Genomic DNA, 26,155 nt, shown 5'->3' with positions numbered 1-26,155 from the left:
CCTCATAGGCTCCGCCAGCTCCCTGTGTGTGTTGGAGGTAATGGGATAAGGCCTGCTCTGGTGGACCTGCCATCGTCCTCAGGGAAAGCCTGGTCCGAGTCTCTGTGAGCCTGCCTGTGTTCCTCGTTTCTCTTCATGCTTTGAAAGCTGCAGAGTTTGGTTAGTATAATGTGTTAACTCTGGAAATAAAATTCTCTTTTTTTAATGAAAATTTTTTTTAGTTGTAGGATTCTTACTTTGTATTAAAATATTTTTTCAGTCACACTTGGACACAATATCTTTATTGTATTTATTTATTCTTTTGTGGTGCTGAGGATCTAATCCAGCACTTTGCACATGCTAGTCCAGCGCTCTACTGCTGAGCCATACCCAGCCCCTAGAAATCGGATTCTTCCTACTCCTCAGGATTAGTTTATTGCTTCCTCTGGATTTTAGTTCTTTCTTGTTTAGTGAGTTGTCTAAACAAAAGAATCTATGCTTGATTCACTTACTCTGGAAAACTCTTGTGTTTAATGAAAAATTAAATAAGCATTTCCTATATAAAAGAGTCTCTTCCTTGTTATGTATTGTCTCTGAAGCCTGTCTGTTAAACTTAATGGTCAGCTAATATTTTGACAGAGATTTTTCTTAAACTTGTGGGGCTAAAGGGCCTGGGGGAAAACAACCTCTCCATGTCCTCTTGTAGATTGACCCTGTTGGGATACTCTTTTCAAGGTTGGACAGTCCATTTAGAGCTGGGCTTCAGTCTTCACTTCCTGTTTATGCTGAGTCAAAAGGTCAAGCACAGGTGACAGTTTAGGTCTTAGTTCTTTTCTTAGCGTGTATCCCATGATGCATGAGACCTTTTAAGTTTCTGGGCTTCAGTGAGCACTCTTCAGTGTCCTATCTCTCTCCTTGTTTCTTCTCCAGCCATTGGACTGTCTGTTGCCTTTCTCAGCTATGACCCTCTGACCTGGTCAAGACTCGGTTGTGCATGTACCTGTCACAACCCATGGAGAGGCAAGTAGAAAGAGGGAATTGTATAATGCATTTCCTCGCACATTTATCATAGACAGTCATGTTCCATTTACCTCCTTTAATCCTGTTTTGATACAAATGTTGGCCACTATATTGCTTATCTGTATACTTCAGTTGACAGATGAAGTAAAACGTAAAAATAAGGCCTTTGAAAAAGAATATAGCAGCAAAGCTATCATCTCATATTAAGTTCTTTTGCATGTTTTTCCTTTTCTGTTTGTCTAGGGATATGTTGAAAAGCAAAAGTGTTTTGTTGGGCATCCTGTTAAATCGGTGGTTTCTCCACTGGGGACAGAATTGCTGTATTTCATCACAAAGGGAGACTTGGGGACATTTAACAACACCTGAAACATTTTGATTGTTGAAACTGATGAGGGTGCTCTTGACATCAGTAGGTGGCGGCCAGGAGTGCTGCTAAACACCTATAACACACAGGTCAGCTCCCCATAGCAGGGAATGGCCTGCATGATGCCCGCTGGGCTGCAACTGAGACCTTTCTGGGCACAGTGGTCCACACCTGGGACAGTGCAGCACTGAAATAAATGGAGATACGACATGTTTCCTTTAGGAGCAGAGTGTGTGCTTATAAAAGTGGGGTGGGGACTTTCAAGACAAAAGCTTGCTGGCTCTGGATCACTGGGCTGTAATATTTGGATTGTATTATTCTTAGATGGTGAGAGAAATGATCAAATGCTTTGTGCTCTAGTTCTCACTGTTTTTCATTTTACAGTAAATGTAATTCCTGATCTCTTTAAGATTGTTGACATAGTGTTTTTTTAGGTCAGAATTAAAAAAAAAGAGGGCTGGGTTTGTGGCTCAATGGCAGGGCACTTGCCTACCAAGTGTGAGGCACTGGGTTTGATCCTCAGCACCTTAAATAAATAAATAAATACATACATACATACATACATGCATTCATACATACATACATCAACAACTAAAATATATTTAAAAAGAATTCAAAAAAAGAAAGAGCACAAGGATTATACCTCTTACCTTTGTTGCCTGTTTATAGCTAGTAAATAATGCAGTCCTTTGGTTTCCTGAACAATAAATTTACTCAGATTTTTGAAAAGCACACAATATGTTTAACAGTGTTACGTATCAATGATATTTTAGAAAGATTTGAGTAAATAGAGTTATTTTATTTATGATGACTTCTGGTAAAGAAATGCTAATATATTAACTTTTCAAATTAGAATTCACCCTGTTTCAATGAAGAATATAGCCTGGTGTAGGTGCATGCTTGTAATCTTAGTGACGTGGGAGCTGAGGCAAGAGAATTGCATGTTTGAGGCCAGCCCCAGTAACTTAGTGAGGCTCTCAGCAAGACAGTGTCTTCAAAGTAAAAATTAAAAAGGGCTGGGTGTGTAGCTCAATGGTAGAGCGCCACTGGCTTAAATCCCAGCAAATACTTCCACTTCCTGCAAAAAAACTTTTTTCAATTAAAAAAAAGTAACAAAAATATGAGAAAAGGCTCAGTAAAAGTTGATTTAAATGCTTACATAACTGTTTTGTTTTTCTTTTAGCCCATTCTTAAAATAGCCTCAGAGCCTCAGTTCCCTAACTGTACAATAAAACAATACTACCTTTATTATAGATTTGCTACAAATCTTAATTGCTTTAAGGGAGATTGCATATGTGAAAGTGTTTTTAAACTATAGGGATGTACACAGATATGAGTTTTTAAAAATGAATTTCTAATTTTATTCTGATAATATGTGAAGTGGCCATGGCTAGGTAAAATATTATTCAGAGGGATTTATTTCTTGAAACACAAACATACCCCAAATTCTCCGTTGTGTTTTATCTTATTTCTGTTTAAGTGAAAATTTTATTCTTTGAAATTTCAAATTAAGAGCTGTATTTGTCTTAAACAAATAACCCATTTAAAAAAAATGGGCAAAGGATTTGAATAATTTTTCAAAAGTGGTATAAACTGCGCTGGGAGAACATGAAAAGAAATTCATACTATCTAAAAGAAATAGCCCAAGTGTCCATTAACTGAGGAATGGATAAATTAAAGGTGGAATAATCATATGAAGGGATACTGTTGGCAGCAAAAGGAAACTGAGCAGTGATGTGCGCTGTGTGTTCAGGTGCAGGCGCAGGTGCCGGAGCCCAAAATGGGTAGGTGGGCGGGTCTGTGGGCACAGGATGGGGTCCCGCAGTTGCCTGGGCGCAGGCTGGGCGGGGGCTGCCTAGGGATGAGGAGTTTGAGGGTGATCTGGCGATGGATGCACAACTCTTCAAATACTCGGAAAGCCATGCACTGTGTCCAGGTGGGGGTTCTGTGGTGTGAGTCTCTCAGTGACACTGTTCAAGTGAGTGACGTTTGTCTTCAGTGAGAGTAGAACCAGTTTTAAAATGTATTTTGAAAGGTCACCATGCATATGATAAAAAATTCAAAGCAGACAAGAAGGAATCTCCCTTCCAGCTCTGTGCTGCCGCACCCAGGCGCTCAGAGGCACTGGTGCTGTGCGCAGACACTGTGGCGTGTGCCCTCGTCAGTATGTGCACGAGCACCCTCTGGGCCCATTCTTGATATGGATCTTCTCATATCAAAGTGCCTCAAGATCTACTGAGAGTGGGACTTTTAACCCTCTAAACTAAATCACTGTTTAGAAAGCAGGAGGAGCTGGGGACACAGCTCAGTTGGTAGGTGCCCCCCCCCCCCCAAAAAAAAAGCAGGAGCAGAGAAAGATGTGCAGTTGGTTTTTTGTTCCTAAGGTGGTTAATAAGGTGCATCCATTCCGTCCACAAATGTTTCCCTATTCTTTATATTTAGTAGGATCACAATGAAATTTTGCTTCAAAGTGGTGCTATAATTTGATAAAAATTCTTACTTGAACTAGGTTTTTTCTGACATCTGTCTGATGGTTTTTCCCTTTGCTGAGAGTGTAGTCTGCTGTGGAGCAGTGCTTCAGCCTTACTGAACCCTGTGTTGCCACAGTATGCAGACGACACAGGCCCTTCCCAAGCAGGTTGCCTGAGTGCAGTTTGTAGTTTGCTTCAAGGTGAGTGAACTTAAGTTACCTTCCTTCACAGCTTAGTGATGAGCTCTCTGTTCTTGTGGAGGCTTGGTGACAACCAAGTAACAAGCCCAAGCCACAGGCCCAGGCCCAGCAGCAGATGTGGAAAGGCAGCCAAGTGCAACCGAGAATGGTGGGCGCTTTACTTAAAAATCAGGTTTTTAAAATTGAAATTGCAGAGGAGGGGAGGTGAGTATTGATGCTATAAAGACCAAAGTTAGAAAGGACTGTTATGAATATTGGGAAATTTTGGGAAAGCAGGCAAATCTTTAGTCAGTTTTGATTGTCAAAGTGATTCAAGAAGAGAGTCAGGCTGGGTAGTCCAATGATTATCACAGTAATAAAGTCAGTACTTACAAATCTCACCTGAAAGAAACCAGGCCTGCATATTTATTTATTTATTTATTTGGTGTGTTGGGGGTGGGGGAACTCAAGGGCACTCAACTGCTGAGCCACATACCCAGCCCTATTTTGTATTTTATTTAGAGACAGGGTCTCTCTGAGTTGCTTATTAGCACCTCGAGTTTGCTGAGGCTGGCTTTGAACTTGTGATCCTCCAGTCTCAGCCTCCCGAGCGGCTGGGATTACAGGTGTGTGCCACCATGCCCGACCAGGTCTACATGGTTTTCTAATAAGTTCCAGCTAACATTCAAAGGAAAGTAGCTCTCCAGTGAGTGCAGAAAGAGGGAGCCCTTGTGAGCTAATTTTAGGAAGCTAATGTAACCTTGATATGGGTTCAGCCTCCCCTACAATGTTTGCAGTCAGAGTTATTCAGGTTTTGGGTTTCTTTGGATTTTAGAAAATTTTTGTACGCACAATGAGATATCTTGGGGATGGTTCCCAAGTCTAAACACAGAATTCATCTGTGTTTCACATATACCTTACACACATAGACTGAGTGTATCCTTATGCAGTACTTGTAATAACTTTGTAAACCAAGGCCGTGTTTTGAAAGTCTCCACTTGACGGTGGGGATACACCTCAGTGATGGAGAGCTTGTTTTCCATGCATAAGGACCTGGGTTCAATCCTCAGCACTGAAAGAAATTGCACTTGTTGAGGTCACAGTGATGCTCACAATTTTGGATTTTGGAATGTTTTGAATTTCATATTTTCAAATAAGGGATACCTAACCTGTTCTAATCCAGAGAGGAACAGTATGAGAAATAAGGTTTGCAGGGCAATGTGATCATAACTGTTGGGGGAAAGTCCTGAAGAACAGACCGAGATGCGGAGCTCAGCACTGAGGAGGAACATCAGAAAACCAGGACCAAAACAGGGTTATTTATGCAAATACAGTTTTTGAATTGCCATTGTAGCTGGCTGTGTAATCCATTCTGATCAATTTGCATTAAAAAACTTTTCTTTTAGTTGTAGATGGACACAATACCCTTTTTTTTTTTTTTTAATATGGCGCTGAGGATCGAACCCAGTTGGCACCCAGTGTGCCAGTTCTCTTCCTACAATGTGCTGTGCACAGAGTGGGTGCAGAACAGCCAGTATCTTGACCAGGTTTGGTGTTTAGTAATTCTCCAGGAGGATAATATGAAGGCAGCTTTCCCAGAACTTCAGCATCCCTCTACTTTGGTGAGCATCTTTCAGACCACACATGTGCGAGGCAAACGCTCTGCCACTGGGCCACAACCCCAGCCCATGTGTTTGCATTTTTTTTTTTTTTTTTCAGAGTAGAAATTAGAAATTTATTAAAGGACAGCAGAAAAGACTTCTCCTGGAGGAAGAAGGGGACCCAAGAGGTGGAATCCCGTGTTTGCATTTTTTTAAAGTTTTCTTTTTTTAGTTGTTGATGGACATTTATTATTTATTTATATGTGGTGCTGAGAATTGAACCCAGTGCCTCACACATGCCTGGCAAGTGCTCTGCCACTGAGCTACAGATCCAGCCCCAGTGTTTGCCTTTTTTGATTAAAATATTTGGACATAGATTCTGTCAATTTATACTTCAGTAAGTGAATGTAAAAACTTTTTTTCCTAATGTTTGCAACATTGTTTTTTGTTTTTGTTTAGTGGTGCTGTGGCTGGGAACCCAGGGTCTCACACATGCTAGGCAAGTGTCCTACCACAGAGCTACATTTAGTACCAGTGTCTGTTTCCTTACATAGAAAGAAAAGTCTCCCATGTCAGGTTGAATAGCTAGCACAGCGGTTTCCTGTACACCTTTCCCATCTTCGGCTCCCGTTAGCATCTAACATTGCCCCAGAACAGTTATCCAGGTCCAGAAGGTACCAGAAGGAATGCTGATATGCCCCATCAGCTCATCTGGAGGCCCCTGAGATGTCACCAGGCTCCCGACACTGCCCTTTTCTTCTGGGTTGCATGCAGGGCCCCACTTTGTGTGGTTGCCCAGTGTCTTTCGTCTCTCCTGGTTGTTCTTGACACTTTTTTTTTTTTTTTGGGAGGAGGAAAACTTTATTTGGTGCTTATGGTTTCAGAAGTCTCAGTCCATAGGCACCAGCTTCATTGCTCTGAGCCCTAGAGGAGTCCCAAGTGTGTGGTGGAAGAAAGCAGGTTGGGACATGACATCAGGAAGGAGAGAAAGAGAGAGCTCTCAGCTCGGTAAGGACAAAATATACATCCCAAAGGCACATCCCCAGGCATCCAACTCCCCCAGCTGCACCCAAGTTGCCTAACAGTTACAACCAAATTAATCCCTAACAGGGGATTAATGCTCTGATTAGATTAAATTTCTTATAACTCAATCATTTGTCTCTGAACTTTCTTGCACTGAGCCTTAGGGAGACACCTAATACCTAGCATAACATTCTACCCACTGGCCTCCAAAAACTCATACTCATCTCACAATGCTAAATATATTTAGTTCATTTCCAAGAGTCCCCATAGTCTCAACAGTTCCAGGATTGACCAAAAGTCCAAATCTGAAGTCTCCTCTGAAACTTAAGGCAAACTCTCAGCATGAGCCCCTGTAAAAATCAAATCTAGTTACATATATCCCATATATAAAGGCACAAAGAAATGTTTCCATGTGAAGAAATAGGGGCATAGGAAGAAGGAATGGGACTAAAGTAAGACTAAAATCCAACTGAGCAAACAAGTCCTGTAGTTCCATGTCCAATATCTGGAACACTTGGAATTACGTATGATATTCTCCCCAAAGAGCTGTGTAGGTCTGCCCCTATGGCATTGCTGGTTGAACCCACATGGCCTCTGTCTTGGCTCAATTTCTGCAGCTTTCCTCAACAGCATTCATGGTACTGGCTTCTCTTAATCTTGAGGGTCTCCACTGCAACTTTAACTTTGTCCTCACATCTCCATGCATCACCCTGTCAGGGGCAGCCCACAGAGACTGATCCTGCTGTACTTTGCCTGGCTTCCCAGGCCTTCCTTTGAAATCTCACTGGTAGCTTCCATGACCCCCCAACTCCAATATCCTGTATTTCTGTAGAATCAGCACAATATGCTTGATGCCAGATTCTTCCACCATTTCTAGCAGTAGCCAAACCTCCAGGGACCACAACTGCAGCAGCCTCTTGAGTACCTGCGTGGCTCAGCATTGTTCTTGACACTTTTGAGAAAAACCTGTGAGGTCTTTTGGAGAAGGTCCCTCCTTTTGTGTCTGGTGTTTGTCATGATTAGACTGGCATAATGGGTCTTGTGGGTGTGCTCTATTCCTCCTTGGCCGATACCAGAAGGGACATGTTATCAATTTATTGTTTATTACTGTTAATGTACAAGAAATAGATGGGAGTATTGTTTTGCCTGCGACTATCCAGTTGTTTCACCACAGTTTATCGCATAGACTATCCTTTTTCCGTGGAATTTCCTTTGCACCTTGTCGGAGCCTCGTGGCAGTAAATCTGCATCTGGTTTCTCACTCTGCTCTGTGGGTCTGTGTCTCTCCTTTGGCCAATGCCATGATGTGGAGAGCACTGCAGATTCAGAAGTTGTCTTGACATTGCGCACTGTGAATCCCATCTTGCTTTTCCATTTTCACGACTGTTGTAGCCATTCTGGCTTAATAGGGACTCTTAGATTACCTTACTTGTCATGGCTCCTCGGACTCGCAGTGGGCTCTGCAGGTCTGCGAGTCTGCCCAGCATTGGGTCTCCCTCGAGTGTGGCGAGTCTCTGCCTTCACCTGGGGCTTCGGCGATCCACAGTTTTCAGCATATAAGCCACAGACGTTCTTTTGGATTCATGTGTACTTATAAATTTTACTGCTATTTTAAATTATACTTTTTAGTTTCAAATTATAGTTTTTCGTTGTTGATATATAACTGTAATTGATTTTGTGTATTTTAGGCTCCCTTTTAAATTCTCTTTTTTTAATAGTTTTTTTTTTTTTTAAATTTTCTGTGTAGACAGTCATCTGTGAAGAGAGACATTCTATTTCTCCCTTTTTTCTTGCCCAGTTTCACTGACCAGACCTACATGCTGAGTAGGAGTGGCGAGAGAGGACACTCTGCTGTTCTCTGATCTAATGAGTAAACTTTCATTCTTTTACATTAAGTCTGATATTAGCTGTAGATTTTTGGTTGATCCCCTGTGTGGGAAATCCCCCTTTATTCCTAGATTGCTTAGAGTTTTGGGTCAGGAAGGGGTATTGAGATTTGTTAAACACTTCCCTACCTTGAGATGCATGTTCTTTCTCTTTTTAATTCTGTTAATATGGTGAGATATGGTTATTGGGTTTTAAATGTTGAACCAGCCTTGTGTTCTTACATAAGCACTGTGGTTTTAGTGTGTTTTAATTTTTACATGTGGCTGGATTCTAATGGCCAGTGGATGGTGGATTTCTGTCACTGTTTGTGGAGGTGTTGGTTTGCAGTTTTCTTTCCCTGCAGTGGCAGTGTGTGTGCTGAGAGGGGCTGGATATGGGTGGTGGTCTTGGTGTTGAGCTGATGGGCCTGTCTAGTTGGCACCCAGTGTGCCAGTTCTCTTCTTACAACGTGCACAGAGTGGGTGCAGAACAACCAGCACCTTGACCAGGTTTAGTGTTTAGTAATTCTCCAGGAGGATAATATGCAGGCAGCTGTTCCCAGAACTTCAGCATCCCTCCGCTTTGGTGAGCATCTTTCAGACCACACTCTGGGAAATGGAATGGACACACAGCATGGCCTCAAGGAGATTGGTGATTTGGCCAGACACTCCCAGACTTGCCTGATGAGACAGAGTAACGTAAGAGAACAGATCCTTGTGAACAGAGCTGGCTTTACACACAAATGTGAGAAAAAGAGAACTGTAGAAGTACGTGGTTCTCATCTGAGCAAACTGATGTGGGATGTGAACTGTTCATTCTGATGATTGTCCAAAGTGTGGGGCTGGGCCTGTCGATGTGGTTTTCTCTCACTGATCAGAGTGGAGCAGAACTCTCCTGATCCCGTAGGAAGTCCATCTCTACCCCCTTTTGCTCCACAGGGAGCCCAGGAGGCAGTTCCAGTAGGAGCTCTTGGTTCCTTCCCCAGGCCTGCACCCAGAAGCACCGTCTCAGGCCCTCTCTGTGATTTTCAAGCATGTGTCCAGCTTCCTGCACTCATTTTATGAAGGTCGACTTAGATATGAGAATGTGGTGGTGGCAGGTTACCTGTGTTTGTGCTGGGCACGGTTAGCATGGTTCAAAGCAGTTTTATTTATACCTGCAGTTGACTCAGCAGCGGGAGTTGGGCAGAGATGGGAATGGCTTCTCTGTCCACCCTGCTGCCAGGTGTCATGACTGGGAGGTGATGCCATGAACAGCTGGGCTCTTAGGAGGAAGCCATCCCTGGTTTGGGGACTATCTCAGTAGATGCCTGGCCAAGACACTGTCACAGGAACCTTTGATTTTGTTCCTAGGCACCACACCAACCCTGTGGGCACCGAGTGGCGGTGGAAGATGGACCAGCCTGAAATGATCTTGGAGGGCGCTGTGGAAAACCACCTGGACATGATGAAGCAGTTCAGAGGTATTCTGCAGAGGGACAGCAGCACCACTTGGAGCCTGAAGCAGTGTGGTGGGGGGATCGCCTCTTTGGGGTGTTTCGCTCTGCTGGAAACTTCCCATAGGGAAGCAAAAACATTGTAGAAATATTCTATGTATCTTAACCTTTAAAAATTTTAAATTTTATATTCCACTTGATGGAAAAACTGAAAATTCAACCTAAAGGCTAGCAGCTCGATCTGTAAGTTTTGCCTGGGAACATATCATCCTTCCTGAGATGCTTTGCCATTGCTCTGTCCTGGTGGGCACAGCCTTATGAATAGCCTGGGAATTTTAGGTCATAGGAAAGTTCTTAAGTAATATCAGACAGTACTAGAAAAGCTTTTGTGGTTGAATGCCTTATAAAAAAGGAGGGATCATATCGAAAGTTTTTTTTTCACATAATCTATAGTAATATAGCAAAAAATCTGCCACTCAGTTTCTACAATTTTCTGATTCAATTCTTTTTTTAATTATATTTAAAAGATATTTGAATCTACTAGAGATTCTTGGTCTCAAAATCTATTGTGTATCAGAATCACCTGGAGAGCTTGTAAACACAGGGTGAATTCTGTGAGTCGGAGTCGGAGCCGGAGCCCACCCGAGCACCGCTTAAAAGAGCTGGGGTTTCGAAGAGGTGGCTTCATCAAGCAGTGACTGTGAGTGATGAGCTGGGTGTGCTCCCGTGCTTCCCACCACGTGTCTTATTGCCTCTATTCCATTTCTTTCTTTTTTTTTTTTTAAAGAGAGAGAAAGAGAGAGAAATTTTTAATACATAATTTTTAGTTTCCGGCGGACACAACATCTTTGGTATGTGGTGCTGAGGATCGAACCCAGGCCGCACGCATGCCAGGTGAGCGCGCTACTGCTTGAGCCACATCCTCAGCCCATTGACAGTAAAAAGATTCCAACAGAGGTTGCTCTGATTTCCTCCTGTGGTGTTAACAAAATGACTCCACATCAGTAATAGTTCACACAAAGCAGTCAATAAAGTTTTGCCTTGTTCTTTATGAACTAGGGAGAATAGACCTGTACATGTTTGTTTATGGGTAGGCTTTTTTATTTACATTTGCAGAGATGCTCATAAGTATTGTAATTTTTCGCCTTGATTTTTAATCTGAATCATTTTTTATGGTGGGGTGGGGATAGATTGCTTTCTGTTACTTGGATAAAACAGTGTCTCTTACTAGACTTTTGGGAAATTAAATGAAAGTGTTGGTAAAGAACAATAAGTCTCAACTAGAATTTGACTACCTTTTCTTAGCCTTTTTGTTACTTTAGTTAATAGTGATTGTTGATCCTCAAATCACATACACAGTATGTTTAAAGGTAGCATCTTGTTTTTTTCTGGATAGTATATTCAGGGTTCTCTGGAGAAACAGAAGAGCGTGTTTCAAAGAATAGATTGAGAAAGAGATTAACTTGTTTATTGTAAGAAATTGGCTCCTGCAACTGTGGGAATTCGGAGAGCCCCGAATGTGATGGGCTTGGCTGGCAGGTTGGGGACCTGGGAAGGGGATAGGCAAAAGTCCCAAGGCATTCTGCTGGCAGAATTCTTGCTCAGGGAGGTCCATCTTCACCTGATTAGATCAGGTCTCTCCACTTTATGGAGTGTAATTTGCTTTACTCAAAATCCATCAGTTTTAATCCTATCTAAAAAACATCTTTGCCGAAACATCCAGAATAATGTTTGACTCAGCATTGGGCACTATGGCCCACCCAATTTGACACATAAAATTGTTACAAATAGTAATGTCAGAAGCAGGAAATACCAGGATTTTTTCCTTTTTTTTTTTTGCTCTACTGAGTGTACTTTTGGTGTATTCTTGAGGAGCTAGCTAAACCCTGGTGGGGACTTATTGCTGGAAGCCCTGAATCTCCTGGACGTTTGTGTCCCAGGCAGTTGCTGCAGGAGGAAGCAGCCCTGGGGAAAGCTGTTCACTTGGGTAGAATTTTCTCAGGGTGTCTCCTTGCTGAGATGCCCTTGGTACAGAATGGCATTCTGAGTTCTGATAGTAATTTTTTTGACAGAAACATTTTTGCAAATGCACTTTAAATGGAAATCAGTAATGAATAAGTCATGGAGTTGACTTTGTCATGTTAGTGAGGCGAGTTGGGTGAGTTCACAAGAGCGCAGGTTCTGGGTCGTCCGTCAGACCGGCTTGGGGGTTTGTACTGTGCCGAAGGTTCCAGAGGCGTAGGAAGCCAGAGGCGTAGGAAGCGGTTTTTCAGTGAGTGCTACCTTCCAAAGGGATAACCGGCTGTGGCTTGCAGAGAGCAGGGGCAGAGCTGAGGGACTGCTTAGCTGGCTTAAGAGTGCAGGAGGTAGAGTCCCGCTGTCACCAGATTTTCTCCTAAGAATGGCTTGCTAGGGTGTCACCTGGGAAAATCTCACAGAAGGTGCTTTCTTTTATTCCTTAATTGATTGACTTTGGAAAATGTTACCACATCAGCAAAACATTGACTCAACAGTAACTTTGATGGAGAGGTTTTCCACGCGGGCCTGGGAGACCTCAGCTCTTCATTTTACCACAGCAGTTTCTCTATCCACCAGCAGGAGGTGGTGCTGGTGAAGGTGTGGTGGATGTGGGGAACCAGGCACGGCTAGCTCCTCCTGCCTGTGATTTCATAATGAATGCCAGCTCCCTTCCCCTCCAGTTTGGGGCCCTGGAGACTGTTTACTGCTTCTTACCTCATTCTGAGTCAAAATAAGCCACATTGGTTTTTGAAAATCTGGCTTCTTTCTCCAATTGCTGCAGTGAATCTTGCCATGAACCTACAGTATTAGAAGAGGCAACAACCTGATTGTTGAGGAATTGACGGGGCAGTGGGAGAGGAGAGCAGGGCTCGGGGCTATGGGAGGGTGAGGTACCTGCTAGAGCTAACAGCAGAGCCACCAGTGTAGCTGCTGTGATGCATCACTGCCCACGCTGGCCTTCACCAGTGATCATCCTCTTTCCCACCAGCATGGGCCCTGCAGTGAGCTCTCCCCTTTCTTCAGCCTCAGGAGACCAGGTGCAGGTTAAACAGGCCACCTCCTTTCTGGCTGCTTAGCTTCAGGCGAGGGTCGAGGGACACACTGCCTCTTCTGAGCCTCGCACCCTCCCCTGGCTGCAGGTTGAAATCTGGCCTCTGTTCATGTCCTGGTGGAGGCTCTTCTGGCTTCCTGGCCCTGAGCTCCTTGTGGAGATTGGCCTGGGGAAGAGGCCCGGCCCTGCGACAAGGAGCTGCCCTCTTCCAGGTGCCCTGCAGGACCCGCCTCTGTCTCTCTTCCAACACGTGCTTGAATTTCCCCTGTTGAAGCCCCCATGCTGCTGCCCTGTGCCCTTCGTGGCTTAAAAGGAAAAAACAAAAATAAAACAAAACAAAACAAAAAAAAAGAGCAAATAACCCAGAAGAAATGTGTATTTCTGGCTTCCTTAGTTGGAATTTAGAGCACATTTTCCCATAGTAAATAGTATTGGAATTTGATTAGATCATATTGAAGTGGTTTATCAGTATTATGGTTTGGGTACATTACAGATTAGTTTGGTGTTTGGGGATTTGTTATGTTCATTAATTTACCTATAGTAGCATTGTATCTGTGGGAATACAGATTTTAGACTTAAAAATGCTTAGAAACAGATGTCTTTTGTAAATTGGAAAGTACACTATTTTCAAGGCTTGAAGCCTTTCCCTTTGGCTTGTTATATTCCAGGTATGTCCACTTTGGCCTCTCTGTAGAGGTCCACTTTTTAGCTTGCTAAGAACGTTCTTTGCCCTGGCATGGAGTCCTTTGTTTTCTAGAGGGGAGGAATACTTGCTTTTTGCCATGGGTCTGGTTCATTTGTGGTTTTATTTTGGAGGATGGGACCACTGTTGCTGCCCATTGTGTTGAAGTTTCCAACTTGAGCCAAGTGGCCAGCCTTGAGCACATTTTGAAAACATTCCCTGATTTTTTTTTTTAATGCTCCCCTTCTGTGCTGCTGTTCTCAGTTCTGAAGGCAATCATCTTTCTTCTCATGACTGTGTTAGCTTTCCATTTATATACATGCACAATTAGCTCTGTATTGATTAAAAGTGGGTCAGAACTTCACTGTGAGTCAGCATTTTTCCAAAATGCTGCTGCCCCTTCTGACTGCCCTTGTGGAGAGCAGCAGCTCAGTACTCATGGAGTAAAACTGCTGTCCACAGTGACCTGGGTCCTGAAAATGCAGAGTTGAAAGGATGCATTTTGTGCCAGATGCTCATCTAGAGTGACCTCGGAGGAAGGGTCTGCTCTGTGGCTTTGACAAGCCTGGTACACAGACCGGAAGCGGGAGGAGTGCACCGCCTGCTGGTGCCCCTGAGCATGCCTGTGCAGAGCCTCAGTGCAGGTGTCTGTGTCAGATGTATCTGTGATGTCCAGCCCGAAGGCTCAGGAAGGGTTGAGGAGGACATTTTATTTCTGATTAGCCAGGTTTGAATGCGGGAAGCTGAACCACTGGCTTGCTCGTATGTTGGTTTGTGGGTTGTGTGGTTTGTTAAGAGGAGCCAGGAGCCCTGAGCTCTTGCTCAAGCCTCTTCCTTGAGAGGTGTGACCTGATGACCTGCTGAGAGCCACAGCCTAGTTGGAATGATGCATGGAGTTTTTTTGCCAGAAGGGAGTGGTTGAGAGGTGATGCCAGCGAGCCATTGAGATGATGATGGTTATGTTAAGCTGTGTATTCAATTGTATATTAGACCCCTGCTGCCCGCTACTTTGGAGTTCTTGTGTTGGTTGGGGATTTCTGGTTGGTGGTGTTCCTGGAAGGGCCGCGTGGGTGGGGTACGTTTGGGGAGTTTGGACAATAGAGGAGTTCCTGTTTTGAACCTACAAGTGCCTTGTGGCGGCTGAGTTATTTTGTGCCCAGCCAGACTGCAGCAATGACCCTGGTCAGAGAAACAGCAGGAAAGTTGCTTAAAACCAGAAGTAAAAAAAAAAAAAGTTGCTTAAAACCACCAGTAAAACCAGAAGATTCCAACAGCAAAGCAGAGTTCAATTGTGGAAGGGCAGGGCTTAGTCCCTGAGGACAGAGGGCTGTGTGCCTAAAGGAACGGCATTGGGGAGATGCAGTGGGGTGCTGCCGCTGCTGGCACTGCCCTTCTCCAAGACGTCCTCCCATGAGACCAGAGGCTGTGGGCAGCTGCTGGAGGACAATGAGCACCTGGTTCCAGGGAGGACTCTGCGGGAGCCTCAAGACGCCAGTTTGGAGTGGAAAGTGCTTTTACAGGAAGAGGCTTTGCAGGGCCAGCCTTTTCTGTCAGTTAGGACGGTTTTTAAATCCCAGAGCCTGTGGTTGTAAAGGTTGGTCCTTGTTTGCTCTTGTGGCTGTCTGACGGGCAGGTGTGGTGGTGATGGTTCAGTGATAGCTCTCCAAAAGGTGGCACTTGTCTCTTTGGGGTGTCCTCCTTCCTCTCTGGCGGCTCCTTGCCAGTGTCCTTTGCTGACCTCTCCTCTCTTCCTAGAATTGTGAGTGTCCTGGATCAGGATCCTTGATCCTCTCCTGTCTGCACTTCCTGTCTTAGTGATCTTATCCAGTCCCTGGATGGAAATGCCATCGTTTTGTCAAAGTGTTTACTTCCACCCAGAATCCAGGTTTGAATGTCGTGTGTACATTCAGATGTCCAGTGGACGCATCAGACTTGGCTAAGATTGAGCACTGATCATAACCACTCCCTCTCCCCATTACCTGCCACCTGCTGGACTTGCTTTGTCTCTGTTGATGGCAGCTCTTTTGCTCAGGCTGTTAACTTTTTAGTGATTTAGTGATGTTTGGAGCTGTAAGTCCAATCCAGTAGAAAGTCCTGTTGAGTGTCTTTAATGCAGATCTCCTTGGCAATTCCACCTCCGCTGTCTCCATCTTAATCCAAGCCTCCAAGTCGAGTGAATTTCTTGCTTAGGTTGTATTATGGCCTCATGGCAGATAATCTTCTTTGTCCCTCTGTCTTCCCTGTAGCACCCAGAGTAACACTTAAAAGCCACCATGTTACTCAGATTCCTCAGGTGAACACACCTCACCTCCCACTGGGACCACCTAGGGTGCAGGCCGGAAGCTGGACTGCTTTCCTCCTCCCACACCTTTGTCTGCTCTACCTTTTCTTTCCCAGTGTTTATCACCTTCTAACTATTAGTATTATCACAGTCCTTGCCAGTGTGCTAGCCATCAGTTTAAGCCTGGCCCTTGATTTACATTTATGGAAAGAAGACCCATGGAAGGCTGCCTCTAGTCCACACGGACTCTGCCAGGTGCTCAGAGGTCCCAGGTGTTGGTGGCTGCTGCACTGAGGGGTGCACTGTGCTCTGGATGGACTTGCTATGTCCAGTGTTACTCTAAACTCCAAAGGCACACGCTTTTGCCTCTTTATTTACTGAAAGAAAAGTCCCCTGAACAGTGCTTGGCACATAGTAGGCGATTAGCTCATATTCATTTAATTGAATGGAATTACTATTTCATTTGAAGTAATTAAAACATTTGATTTTCTTTTTTAATCACAAAATTAAAATATTTGCAGTAAACACTTTTTTGAATGCTTATGTGCTGAGTCTGACATTGTGCTGAGCATTTCTGTTGCTTATTTAATTCTCATAATTATGTCTGCATGCACGTGTGAAGTCACCATCTTACATGTTAGGGAAAGAGAAGTGAGAGACTCAAATGTTGTTTAGAGTCAGACTTTGGGCCTGGGCATCCAAGCTTTGTTGGGCAGGGTCTAACCAGGGCTCAGTTCTTCCACGTTCTGAGCTCTGAGGCAGCTTTGGAGTTCAGGTTGAATCTGCTCTTTCACTCTTCTGTCTGGAGGGATGTTAAAGTTGGTGGTATTTCTTACCACCAAAAGGAAGTATTATGGGTGGTGCTTCGTTGTCTCGGATCAGGCTTTGTTTAAAACCATGGTTCACTTGAGTTAAGATGTTAGATCTCTCTGGACTGTGGTGCATGCATGTAACCCCTGCAGCTTGGAGGCTGAGGCAGGGAGATTGCAAGTTCAAAGCCAGCCTCAGCAACTTATTAAGACCCTGTCTCTAAATAAAATATAAGAAAGGGCCAGGGATGTTGCTCAGTGGGTAAGCACCCCGGAGTTCAATTCCTGGTATTAAACAAAAAGATCTTAGATCCTCATAGCCCAAGAAATGATTCATCCAGAAATACTGCTGTGACGTGTGCTTAGAGGGATGGGTGTCCGAGAGGGCACCACCTGTCACCTGGGTTCTGCTGAGGGCAGCCTGCACCTCTTGTGCTGGACTTACACTCGCTCACTTAAGGTGGGTTTTATTTGTGTGTAAAATAGAATTACCTCCTGAAAGCTGAGGCACAGCTGGTCAGTGAAAGTTCCTCTTCTTCACGTTCTTGGCAATGCGGGATGGGAGTGCGGTACTCTGGTCATGATTGTTGTGGATGCCAGTCATTGACGTCACGAATTGGAGGAAAGTGGAAGCAGCAAGTCCCTCATGAGTGCTTCTTGTGTGCCGGGCTCTCAAGATCCCACCCCACTCATGCTGTATATTTTTTGATTAGTATCAAAAAATGAATTTATTCTCTGAAACCAAAGAATCATTAAGGAAAAGCAGTGTCCTCGGTCAGTAAGGCAGTGTCCTCGGTCAGTGCCTTCCTTGACTTGTTTCTCTCCTCTGTGTCTGTCTTGCAGGAGTACCAGGTGTCAAAGCAGAGCGGTTTGAAGAAGGAATGAAGGTTAAGCACTGTGCACTGTCCCTCGTGGGAGAACCGATAATGTACCCTGAGATCAATAGGTTTTTGCAGCTACTCCACCAGCGCAAAATCTCCAGTTTCCTCGTCACAAACGCACAGTTCCCCGAAGAAATCAGGTGAGTAGTGCAGCCTGTTGTGAAAGCTGCTTGGATCTGTGTGACTGTAGAGTGAAACCCATAGGCTCCAAGACATTGGAAGGGATTGATTTGCTTACTATGTACCCAACTCAAGAAGGTGGACCTGGTCCTGCTTGTCAGAACCCATTCCAGAAAAGATGGAGTAAGTCAGTGGACATGTGAGCTATGAAGGTGGTTGCTGAAATCCTGGGAGAATTTCTGCAACTGCAAAGCCTGGCAGAGACTATTGGAGAGTGTTGTCTGTGGGCATACCTTCCTCTGAAGCAGAGCATCCTGCCAGCTTGGGAAGAATGTGTACGCCCAGGCGTTGAGGGTTCATGAACCATGGCAACCTCCTGCCTCTGGTCTCCGTAACAGAAGATGTGAATACTCTGCTTCTGTGCTTCTGTGGATGCCCCACTGCAGAGGGAAACACTGGAAAGAAAATTGCAGTTGCAGGGATGTGTGCAGATGTTTCTTCTTGCTTTTCCGAGAGCGGCACAGCAAGAGGACTTAGGTGTGCAGATGGTGTGCGTGGGTCTTAAACAGGTGCAGAGCTCTCTCATACTAGGGATCCGAGCATTGGAGGCTTTGGCTTCCAGAGATTTGGGTCCTTGTGGGCGACCAGTCCCCCAAGGATACCGAAGGTCAGATGTAGTTTGAGGAAAGCTTAAAAGTAGGGCAGTGAGTGTTCCCTACAAGATACTGGATCATGAACCACAGGTTTCTGAAACCACTCTGGAGCCAGCTAGTCCTGAGATGGCCTCCACTTCTGTTTCCATCATCAGTGCTCCTCCAATGTGAGCCAAGGCCCCCACCATGTTGTGCCTAAGAGACCAGGAAGAAAGTGGTTCTCGGTGCTCATTTCTGAGAACTGGGAGGTATTGAGATGCCAGTTGTCTCTGGGGTCTTCATTTCTTTCAGGGAAACGAGGCTCCAGACTGAATCTTAGAAGCTCCATGTGTTCATGGTGCAGCTGCACTCAGCGGGTCAGCGGTCAGTGGTCAGCCCAGGCAGTTGCTCAGCGGTCAGCCCAGGCAAGCAGCTCTAGGCGAGCGTCATGCAGCCTTTTCTGGTCTGAGCTCACAGGAGGATGTGGTCATGCTGCCTGGGTGACTGGGTGCCTTACAGGCTGGATATTTATGTCTTTCTAAAAGAGCCTGGCTGTGTTGGTGGCTTCCCCGCCCTACCTTGGAAGCGTTGCATTCGTCCTGGTGGCCTTCTTGAGGTCTTCAACTTTCCTAGGAGGGTTTCAATACTCCAGGTGCAACGTAGTGGGCTCCTCGCTGACAATGACCCTCCCAGGGGCGTTGTCCAGTGACAGTCCTGCAGGGCTTATGGGCAAGAGCTCAATGCCGCCCCCACTAGCTGTGGTCGCAGTGTGGAGGCAGATAGGAGGGAAAGGACGAGCCGCACTGCCCAGTAGCTTTGTCCTTCTGTCACAGCTGAGGCTAACGAAAGCGTGTGCTTGGTACTAGTAATAGAGCAGGGGTGGCTGGACAGGAGGGAGCCACTCCTGAGCAGCATCTTCTCAGGCTCACAGAATACGAGTTTCCATGGGGGTCTTTCTTGGGAGTGTCACTGATCTGCTTTAGTGGATACTGTCACTAATGCTGTCTCTAGTTATCTGATAAGACCTTTCCTTCTACTCCTAAGTATGAGCCGTGCAGTTGTGTGGTCCTGGCCAGCTCCGCTGGTCTTGGTGTGCTCCTGTGTCAGTCGGTGGATCCACTGGGCTGGCCGGGTTAGGATGGCCTTGAGACCACTGGGGTCCACATTCATGAGTTCTGGCAGGCTTCTCTGGACTCCTGGGCAGGGCACCAGCAAGAGAGAGCGCCTTTCTTGGCATTGGAATCGCCTGGGATCACCTGGCCATGTTGTGTGTCCAGCTTCTGAGGATGCTGCAGGCTCTTTGTCCTGTCACTCCCAGCTCTGAGCATTTGCCTGCCATTCCCCTGAGGCCACCCTTGGCATGATCTGTGCTGTCTTCCCCAGGAACCTGGTGTCCTTCATGGGCCGGCTTGCCTTTCAACTTATTCGTTACGCCGTTCTTAATTCCCCAGTTAACTCCGTCATTCTTTCCCATTCTGTTCGACTACTTTGGTCATGGTTTTGGGGTACCCATTCATTCATCTCTTGCTCCCCCCAAGGTGAATGTTTAAGGCTGAGCACTGTGTCTAGTGTCCAGTTTAAGCCACCTCCGAGCGAATGCTCAGTACATGAGCCTATGGAAAGAAGTTGAGTTTAAATTTATTTTTGAAGTTTCATACAATTCACAATTATAATTTATTTATTTATGTTTTCTAGTGAAACTTTTTATTTGTTCTAATTAATTATACATGACAGCAAATAAAGTGAAGAGAGAACCTGCAGAGGGGAAGAAGACCGAGCACTAGCATTTCTCTCTGAAGAGTGGGTGTGGCCTTCTCTGGTACTTGGCATGATGGTCCACCTCTCACAGTCTGTAGGCTTCTTGGCCTTCTGGGTTTACAGTGCCATGTGCCGCCCAATGCCACAGCCCTGTGGGTGCCCCGCTGTGGGAGAATGCTGGCCTTGGGTGGGGCCAGGACCTGCGCAGGGCCTCTGGGATGCTCCAGTCTCTGGCTGACAGCTGTGCTCTGTGGTCTTTGTGTGGGCCACTTGGCCTCCTTGGAACCTCCCTGTTTGGTTGTGGGGACTCAGCTACCTGAGGGAGGGGTGATGGGGGCACAGTGCCCCGCAGCCTGCGCACCTAGCAGATGGCAGAGGGGTCTCTCCTCTTACTACTCTCTGTCCTCACCTAGATTATTGGCCTGATCTGATGGCCGCAGGTGCCTTAGTGTTGAGTTGTCACTGCGTTTGATGTTGGGGCCACTGTGGCTGTTTTTTCGTTTTGAAAGGAAAATGAAACTTACTGTTTACTTGGATTTCTAACAAACATAAATTTCTCCCTGCTTTGTTTCTTTCTACAGATACTGATAGGCCTCATTCTGCCTTCCAAAGAATATAGCTCGGAAGATAGAATGAGTCACTAATGTCTACTGAAAAAAGAAAAGGGAGAGGGACTTTTTATTTGTTGGTACATTCCTTTATTATTCTTAACTCAGTCTTAAAATCAGGACGAGGGTCACCACGGTCAGCACTTGAGGAGTCGCTGCACATTTGGACTGGTTGTTGGTTTAAGGTTGAATATCCTAAATATTACCCTTTTTTGTTCTCAGCATTGATGGTGAGGTTTTCAGACACAGGAGTTGTTATGATGACATAGTGATATCACACTCTGCTTTTTGGAAACTTAAATGCTGTTGTCTCTGTAGAGATGGGTGATGTGTCAGGGGCCTCGTTGACCTCATGGAGGATAGAGGCCAGTAAGTGGCAGAAATAAGATCCCTGGGACTGAGAAGGTGTCTCCCTGGTCCCTTTGCTGCTGCTGAGCACCTCAGAAATGAGCTGTGAAGTCCCAGGGGCCTCTGCTCCCCTCTGTCTGTCTTTGCTCCCTGGCATAAGGTCTGCACAGTTCTTTGACAAGTGTCTCGACAGCGGCGTGGATCCATGTTCCTTCCTGTACTGCGGGTGTCCAGGGCTCGCTCTCGTGTAAATGATCGATGTTTGCACACTGAGCTTGACCTTTGGAGTAGTTATGAAGTGGGGAGAAGGCCAGGAAGTGTCGTGGCAAGTCCTGTGAGTATCAGGTGCGGACAGCCAGCAGGACCATTAAGACAGTCAGGTCCTGTTCTCTACTGGTCAGGCAGCACAGCTGTGGCTGTTAGAGAGGCCTGCGGGGATGGGCTGAGGAGACAGGGGCGGGCCTCCATGGCCATGCTGCTCTTCTGCACTTTAGTAAGTGATGGTCTTTGCTCAGAGTGACATGTCCTGAAACTCTAAGGCTTCCCCTTGCATATCAGTATTGCAGAAGGCTTAAAATACATAGTATTTTTTTGGGGGGAGGGGTACTAGGGATTGAATCTAGGGCACTGAATATCCCTAGTCCTTTTAATTTTGAGACAGGGTCTTAGTAAGTTGCTAAGGCTGGCCTTGAACTTGGGATTCTCCTGTACCACTGCATATAGCTTCTTTTTTTTGTGAGGGTGGGTACTGGGGATTGAACCCAGGGGCACTTAAGCCACATCCCCAGCCCCCTTTTAAGTTTTTGTTTAGAGATAGGTTCTCACTAAGTTGCTTAGGGCCTCACTAAGTTTCCCAGGCTGGCCTTGAACCTGTGATCGTCCTGCCTCAGCCTCTTGAGCCACTGGGACCACAGAAACAGTATTTTCATCACCTTTTTCTGCCTCTGGTCAGCTCTTCTGCATTTGGTAAGATTGGGTCTGGCATCTCTGACTTTCCTGCATGTCACTTAGCTGATCATGGCACATATTTGCTTGGCTTACTTTTCCTTAAAGATTCTGCCCACTGATGTCAACAACACCCACTAAAAGGTAGCTTTAGGAACCTATGTGTCTGTGTGCCAGCCCTTCAAGGTTCTTCACCCAATGACTGATCAGGCTATAAAAAGCACATAACCACTGTGTGGCATAGGAATTATATCTGTTTTTTGTCTTTGTGTTTTGTACTGGGGATTGAACCCAGGGATGCTTTACCATTGGGCCACATCCCCTGCCTGTTTTACTTGTATATTTTGAGATGTGGTCTTGCTAGATTACTTAGGCCTCTCTAAGTTGCCCAGGCTAGCCTTGAACTTGTGATCCTCCTGCCTCAGCTTCCTTAGCTGCTGGGATTATAAATATCTCTATTTTAAGTGTGCATGGACTTTGAAACAAAAAGCATGTGTAAATAACATTGTAGGGGTAAATGTGGAATATGTGTGGAACAGTTATAGAAAATCAACAGTGGGAGAATTTTGTCAGAGGCTTATTAAGGGGGAAATCCTGTCTTCTTTGCTGGTTAGTTTTAAATTCACCACAGAGAGTAAGTTATGAGACCCATTTGAAAGGAGAAGGGGAGAGATTTTGGGATATTTGCAATTTATATATAAAGCATAACTTGCAAAAAATCCAGCAGCTAGTAGTGAAGTGAGCCAGTGAATTTGAGATGAGCTCATGAGAGGTGGGAATCTGCACCTAGTGTTTCTCCTCTGGGTGGCGCAAGTGCTGGGTCATAGCCCTGCTATTCTGGCTCCCCTTGCCTGCACCTCCCCAGCGTGACTTAACCCCTGCTCCCCCCACACGTTGGAAGCTCAGGAGTAGAGTGGGAGCTTTGGGTTGTCCCTGGTTCCTTGGAAGACTTCCTTCTGTGAGTTAAAGGTCTCAGGTGGCCATCGGCATAGACCCTGTGCAGTTAGGAAGCGATAGCTGTGCAGGTCTGAGGGTGGTGGTCGTGGGAAGGGAGGTTCCAGGGACCCCTGATTGTGCTGGGCTGGTGCTGCCAGGCCTGAAGTTGGGTTCTGTTCTGTTTTCCACTAAAACCCCGTATTTGAATGAGTGATTAATGGTTTCCATTTACCAGGGGTGGTACTGGCCGAGGGTGTGTTGCTTGGGTCAGTGTGGTCACTGCAGCTGACAGCCTGTGTTGCTGCCTGATGGAGGCATGATCTAATTTTTTTTCCTTTTAATTGAAGAAAGCTCAAGCCGGTCACTCAGCTGTATGTCAGTGTGGACGCCAGCACCAAAGACAGCCTGAGGAAAATCGACCGCCCGCTCTTCAAGGACTTCTGGACCAGGTTCCTGGATAGTTTAAAAGCCTTAGCAGAGAAGGTAAGAATCCAACTCCCTGCAAATGAGCAGAGGAGGAAAGAGAACCCAGAGTACTGTTTCCTCTGAAACCAACTGAGCGGATGTGGTCTTGATAGATTACTTAGGGCCTCACTAAGTTGCCCAATTGTCCCCCACCATGGGGGGACAGTGAGTGTTGGCTCCCCTGTGCTGGCACTGTGCTGGGACTGTGCTGGGAGAGTCCTTCGCCCTGCGTGTGTGTAGGGAGAGGTGCATACACTGCAGGGGTTGGTAATGGCACGTGGTTAGGTAGCCGAGCACAGCAAACCCAGGGGAGGTGTCGGCAAATGGCGTCAGTTCAGAATCAGTGCTGACTTGACTGCACTTCAGGGACCAGGCTTCCTGTCTGGTAGTGACTTGGCCTCAGGTGGCCACTGTAGTTATTTCTCCTGCGACAGTTGGCCCTTCTGTGTGTACTCTCTTGATGTCCTTTCTTTTCCTTCCTTCTGGTTATTTGTTTTTTTTAATGGAACTGGGGACTGAACCTAGGGGTGCTTTACCACTGAGCTCTAGGGTCTCGCTGAGTTTTTGGGGCTGGCCTGGAACTTGCAGGCCTCCTGCCTCGGCCTTCTGGGTTGTGGGGATCACAGGGGTGCCCCACCGTGCCTGGCTTGGTTCTTCTTTTCCATCAGCCCTGTCTGTGGGGCTGGCACTTTGTGTCAGTTCTGCCTCTGGGCTTCCCTCACAGCCCTTTGCTTTTGCTTTTCTCTCTGCCTTTGCTGTTGTCACTGGCCCTCTGTTTCAGTAGCCTTGGAATTGATCTCCTTTCTTGCTGCTGCCTTTTGAGCCATTGTGAGAGCTGTACTCCACATCTGCCTGGTGAGAAGCACCACAGGAGCTGAACATTAAAATTTCCTCTGTGTTATGACTTGAGTGTGATGTGTCCCCCTAAAAGCTCATGGGGTGATGCAAGAATACTGAGGGGGGACTGGTTAGATTAGGAATGGTGGCCTCATTCGTGGCTGAAGCTGTGTGGTGGATTAATAATGTGGGTGGCCCACTGGGTGGCAGCTGTGGGCAGTGGGGCATGGTTGGAGGGTGTGGGATCCTGGGCCTGCCTGGAGGGTGCACCTTCCCGGCTGTCCTTGCCCTCTGGCTCTGCTTCCTGGCTTCTGGGAGCTGAGGACTTTTCTGTGCCAGGATGTGCCACCTCCCCTCAGGCTCAGAACGAACTTTTTCTCCTCTAAACTGTTACGTCTAGCAGTTTGGTCACAGTGATGAAAAGCTGACTGCACACTGTTGCTGATATCATCCTGGTGTGTGTGTCACAGGTGACACTGGCCGTGCAGTGCTCCTCCGCCCTGCTCTTAGATGCCACTGACTTCACCCACACAGACCCATGTATATTTCCAGTCTTGCTCCTCATGAGTGCTGGGAATGTGCACCTCCCTGCAAGGATACCTCCCTGCACAGGCACCCAGCGCTTCCTGGCCTGAGTCTCGGCACTCTCGAGACCACAGTGTCCTTTCTTCCCACTGAGGGCTTAGCTCTGTCCCTGCCTCTGCTGAGACGCCTTTTAAAGTGCAGTATCTCCCCTTCCTGCCCTCCTAAGTTCCACCTGTAAAAACACTGGCCTGCCTTTGCCCCAGCCACTCTCGTGGACTGGACTGCGGCCTCAGGCCTGGGTTCCTCACATGGCCAGCACAACACATTTTGTGGCATTGGGAAGTGGTTTGTAGAAAGAATGATTGAGTGGAAACAGCAGAGCTTTGTAGAGTGCTATATGCATTTTCCCAACCCTCCAATTGCTTAATTCTGTTTTCTTGTTCTTCCTTTTTTTAAAATGTTTATTTTATTTTATTATTTTTATGTGGTGCTGAGGTTCAAACCCAGGGCCTCGCACATGTTAGGTGAGCGCTCTACTGCTCAGCCCCAGCCTCAGCCCCCATGTGTTCTTTTTTGTTGTTGTTTGTTTGTTTGAGAAGTTAAATCAGTGCCTTTTTTGGTTATTAACACACATATTTAAGAAACACACTAAGGCACTACTTTGACTTTGCAGCTGTCTTGGACTCAAACAGCCAGAAGGCCAAGTGCACTTCAGGCTCCTAAAATGGACTCATCTCTGGACTTTGCCTTCAGCCACATCATCACCACCTGTGGCTGAGACAGGAGATGCATAGCTGGAAAGCTGGGATGTGTTTAGAGGAGCGTGAACACCAGGAGCTGACACCCCCAGGCTGTGACCAGGCTGTGTCTTGGGTCAGAGTGGCAAGACGACAGAGGCATTAGCAGAATAGCTTAGGAGCTTCCTGTCTTACTTTGGCCAGCATTTTCTGCAGAATGATTCTTCATCTTGACATACCAGCTTTTGGATGTCCAGTTCAATTACAGTGACTTTGGGCTTACTAATTAATAGTGATGAGGTTGCTTAGAGTTTTATGGTACTGTCTGACCCAAGGACACCTTCAACTGGGCTTCACTCTGGTCTCCTCATAATTCCAGCTGGGAAGGTTTCCTTGGGCTATTTAAACTATTAAGGCAGGTGCTTTCTAAGCATTTTGTAGCAATTACAGTTAATGTTTCTCATTCCTGAATTGTTTACGTAGCCATTTAAGAAAGAAGATCTGTGGCTGGAAACTGCTCTTTAAAGATTTTCTTTTAACTCCAGCTTGTATTTATTTTGGACTATCTGATATGAGGTATAGT

The 26,155-nt window shown here is 45.9% G+C and overlaps 1 protein-coding gene across 4 annotated transcripts in view; it reads left to right on the top strand.

Annotated features, from left to right (window-relative positions):
• The window catches only part of LOC101974766 (S-adenosyl-L-methionine-dependent tRNA 4-demethylwyosine synthase TYW1), a 106,766-nt gene that overhangs the window by 40,075 nt on the left and 40,536 nt on the right, over positions 1-26,155 (top strand). For all 4 annotated transcript variants that reach the window (XM_040278227.2, XM_013360085.4, XM_005328544.5 and 1 more), the window contains exons 11-13: positions 9,856-9,965; positions 17,624-17,801; positions 23,356-23,491. In XM_040278227.2, coding sequence (XP_040134161.1) covers positions 9,856-9,965; positions 17,624-17,801; positions 23,356-23,491 — 424 coding nt within the window. The remainder of the gene's footprint in view (positions 1-9,855; positions 9,966-17,623; positions 17,802-23,355; positions 23,492-26,155) is intronic.

The sequence above is a fragment of the Ictidomys tridecemlineatus genome, chromosome 10 (assembly GCF_052094955.1).
Source record: "Ictidomys tridecemlineatus isolate mIctTri1 chromosome 10, mIctTri1.hap1, whole genome shotgun sequence".
Taxonomy (NCBI): domain Eukaryota; kingdom Metazoa; phylum Chordata; class Mammalia; order Rodentia; family Sciuridae; genus Ictidomys; species Ictidomys tridecemlineatus.
This window is presented reverse-complemented; position numbering and strand designations above follow the sequence as displayed.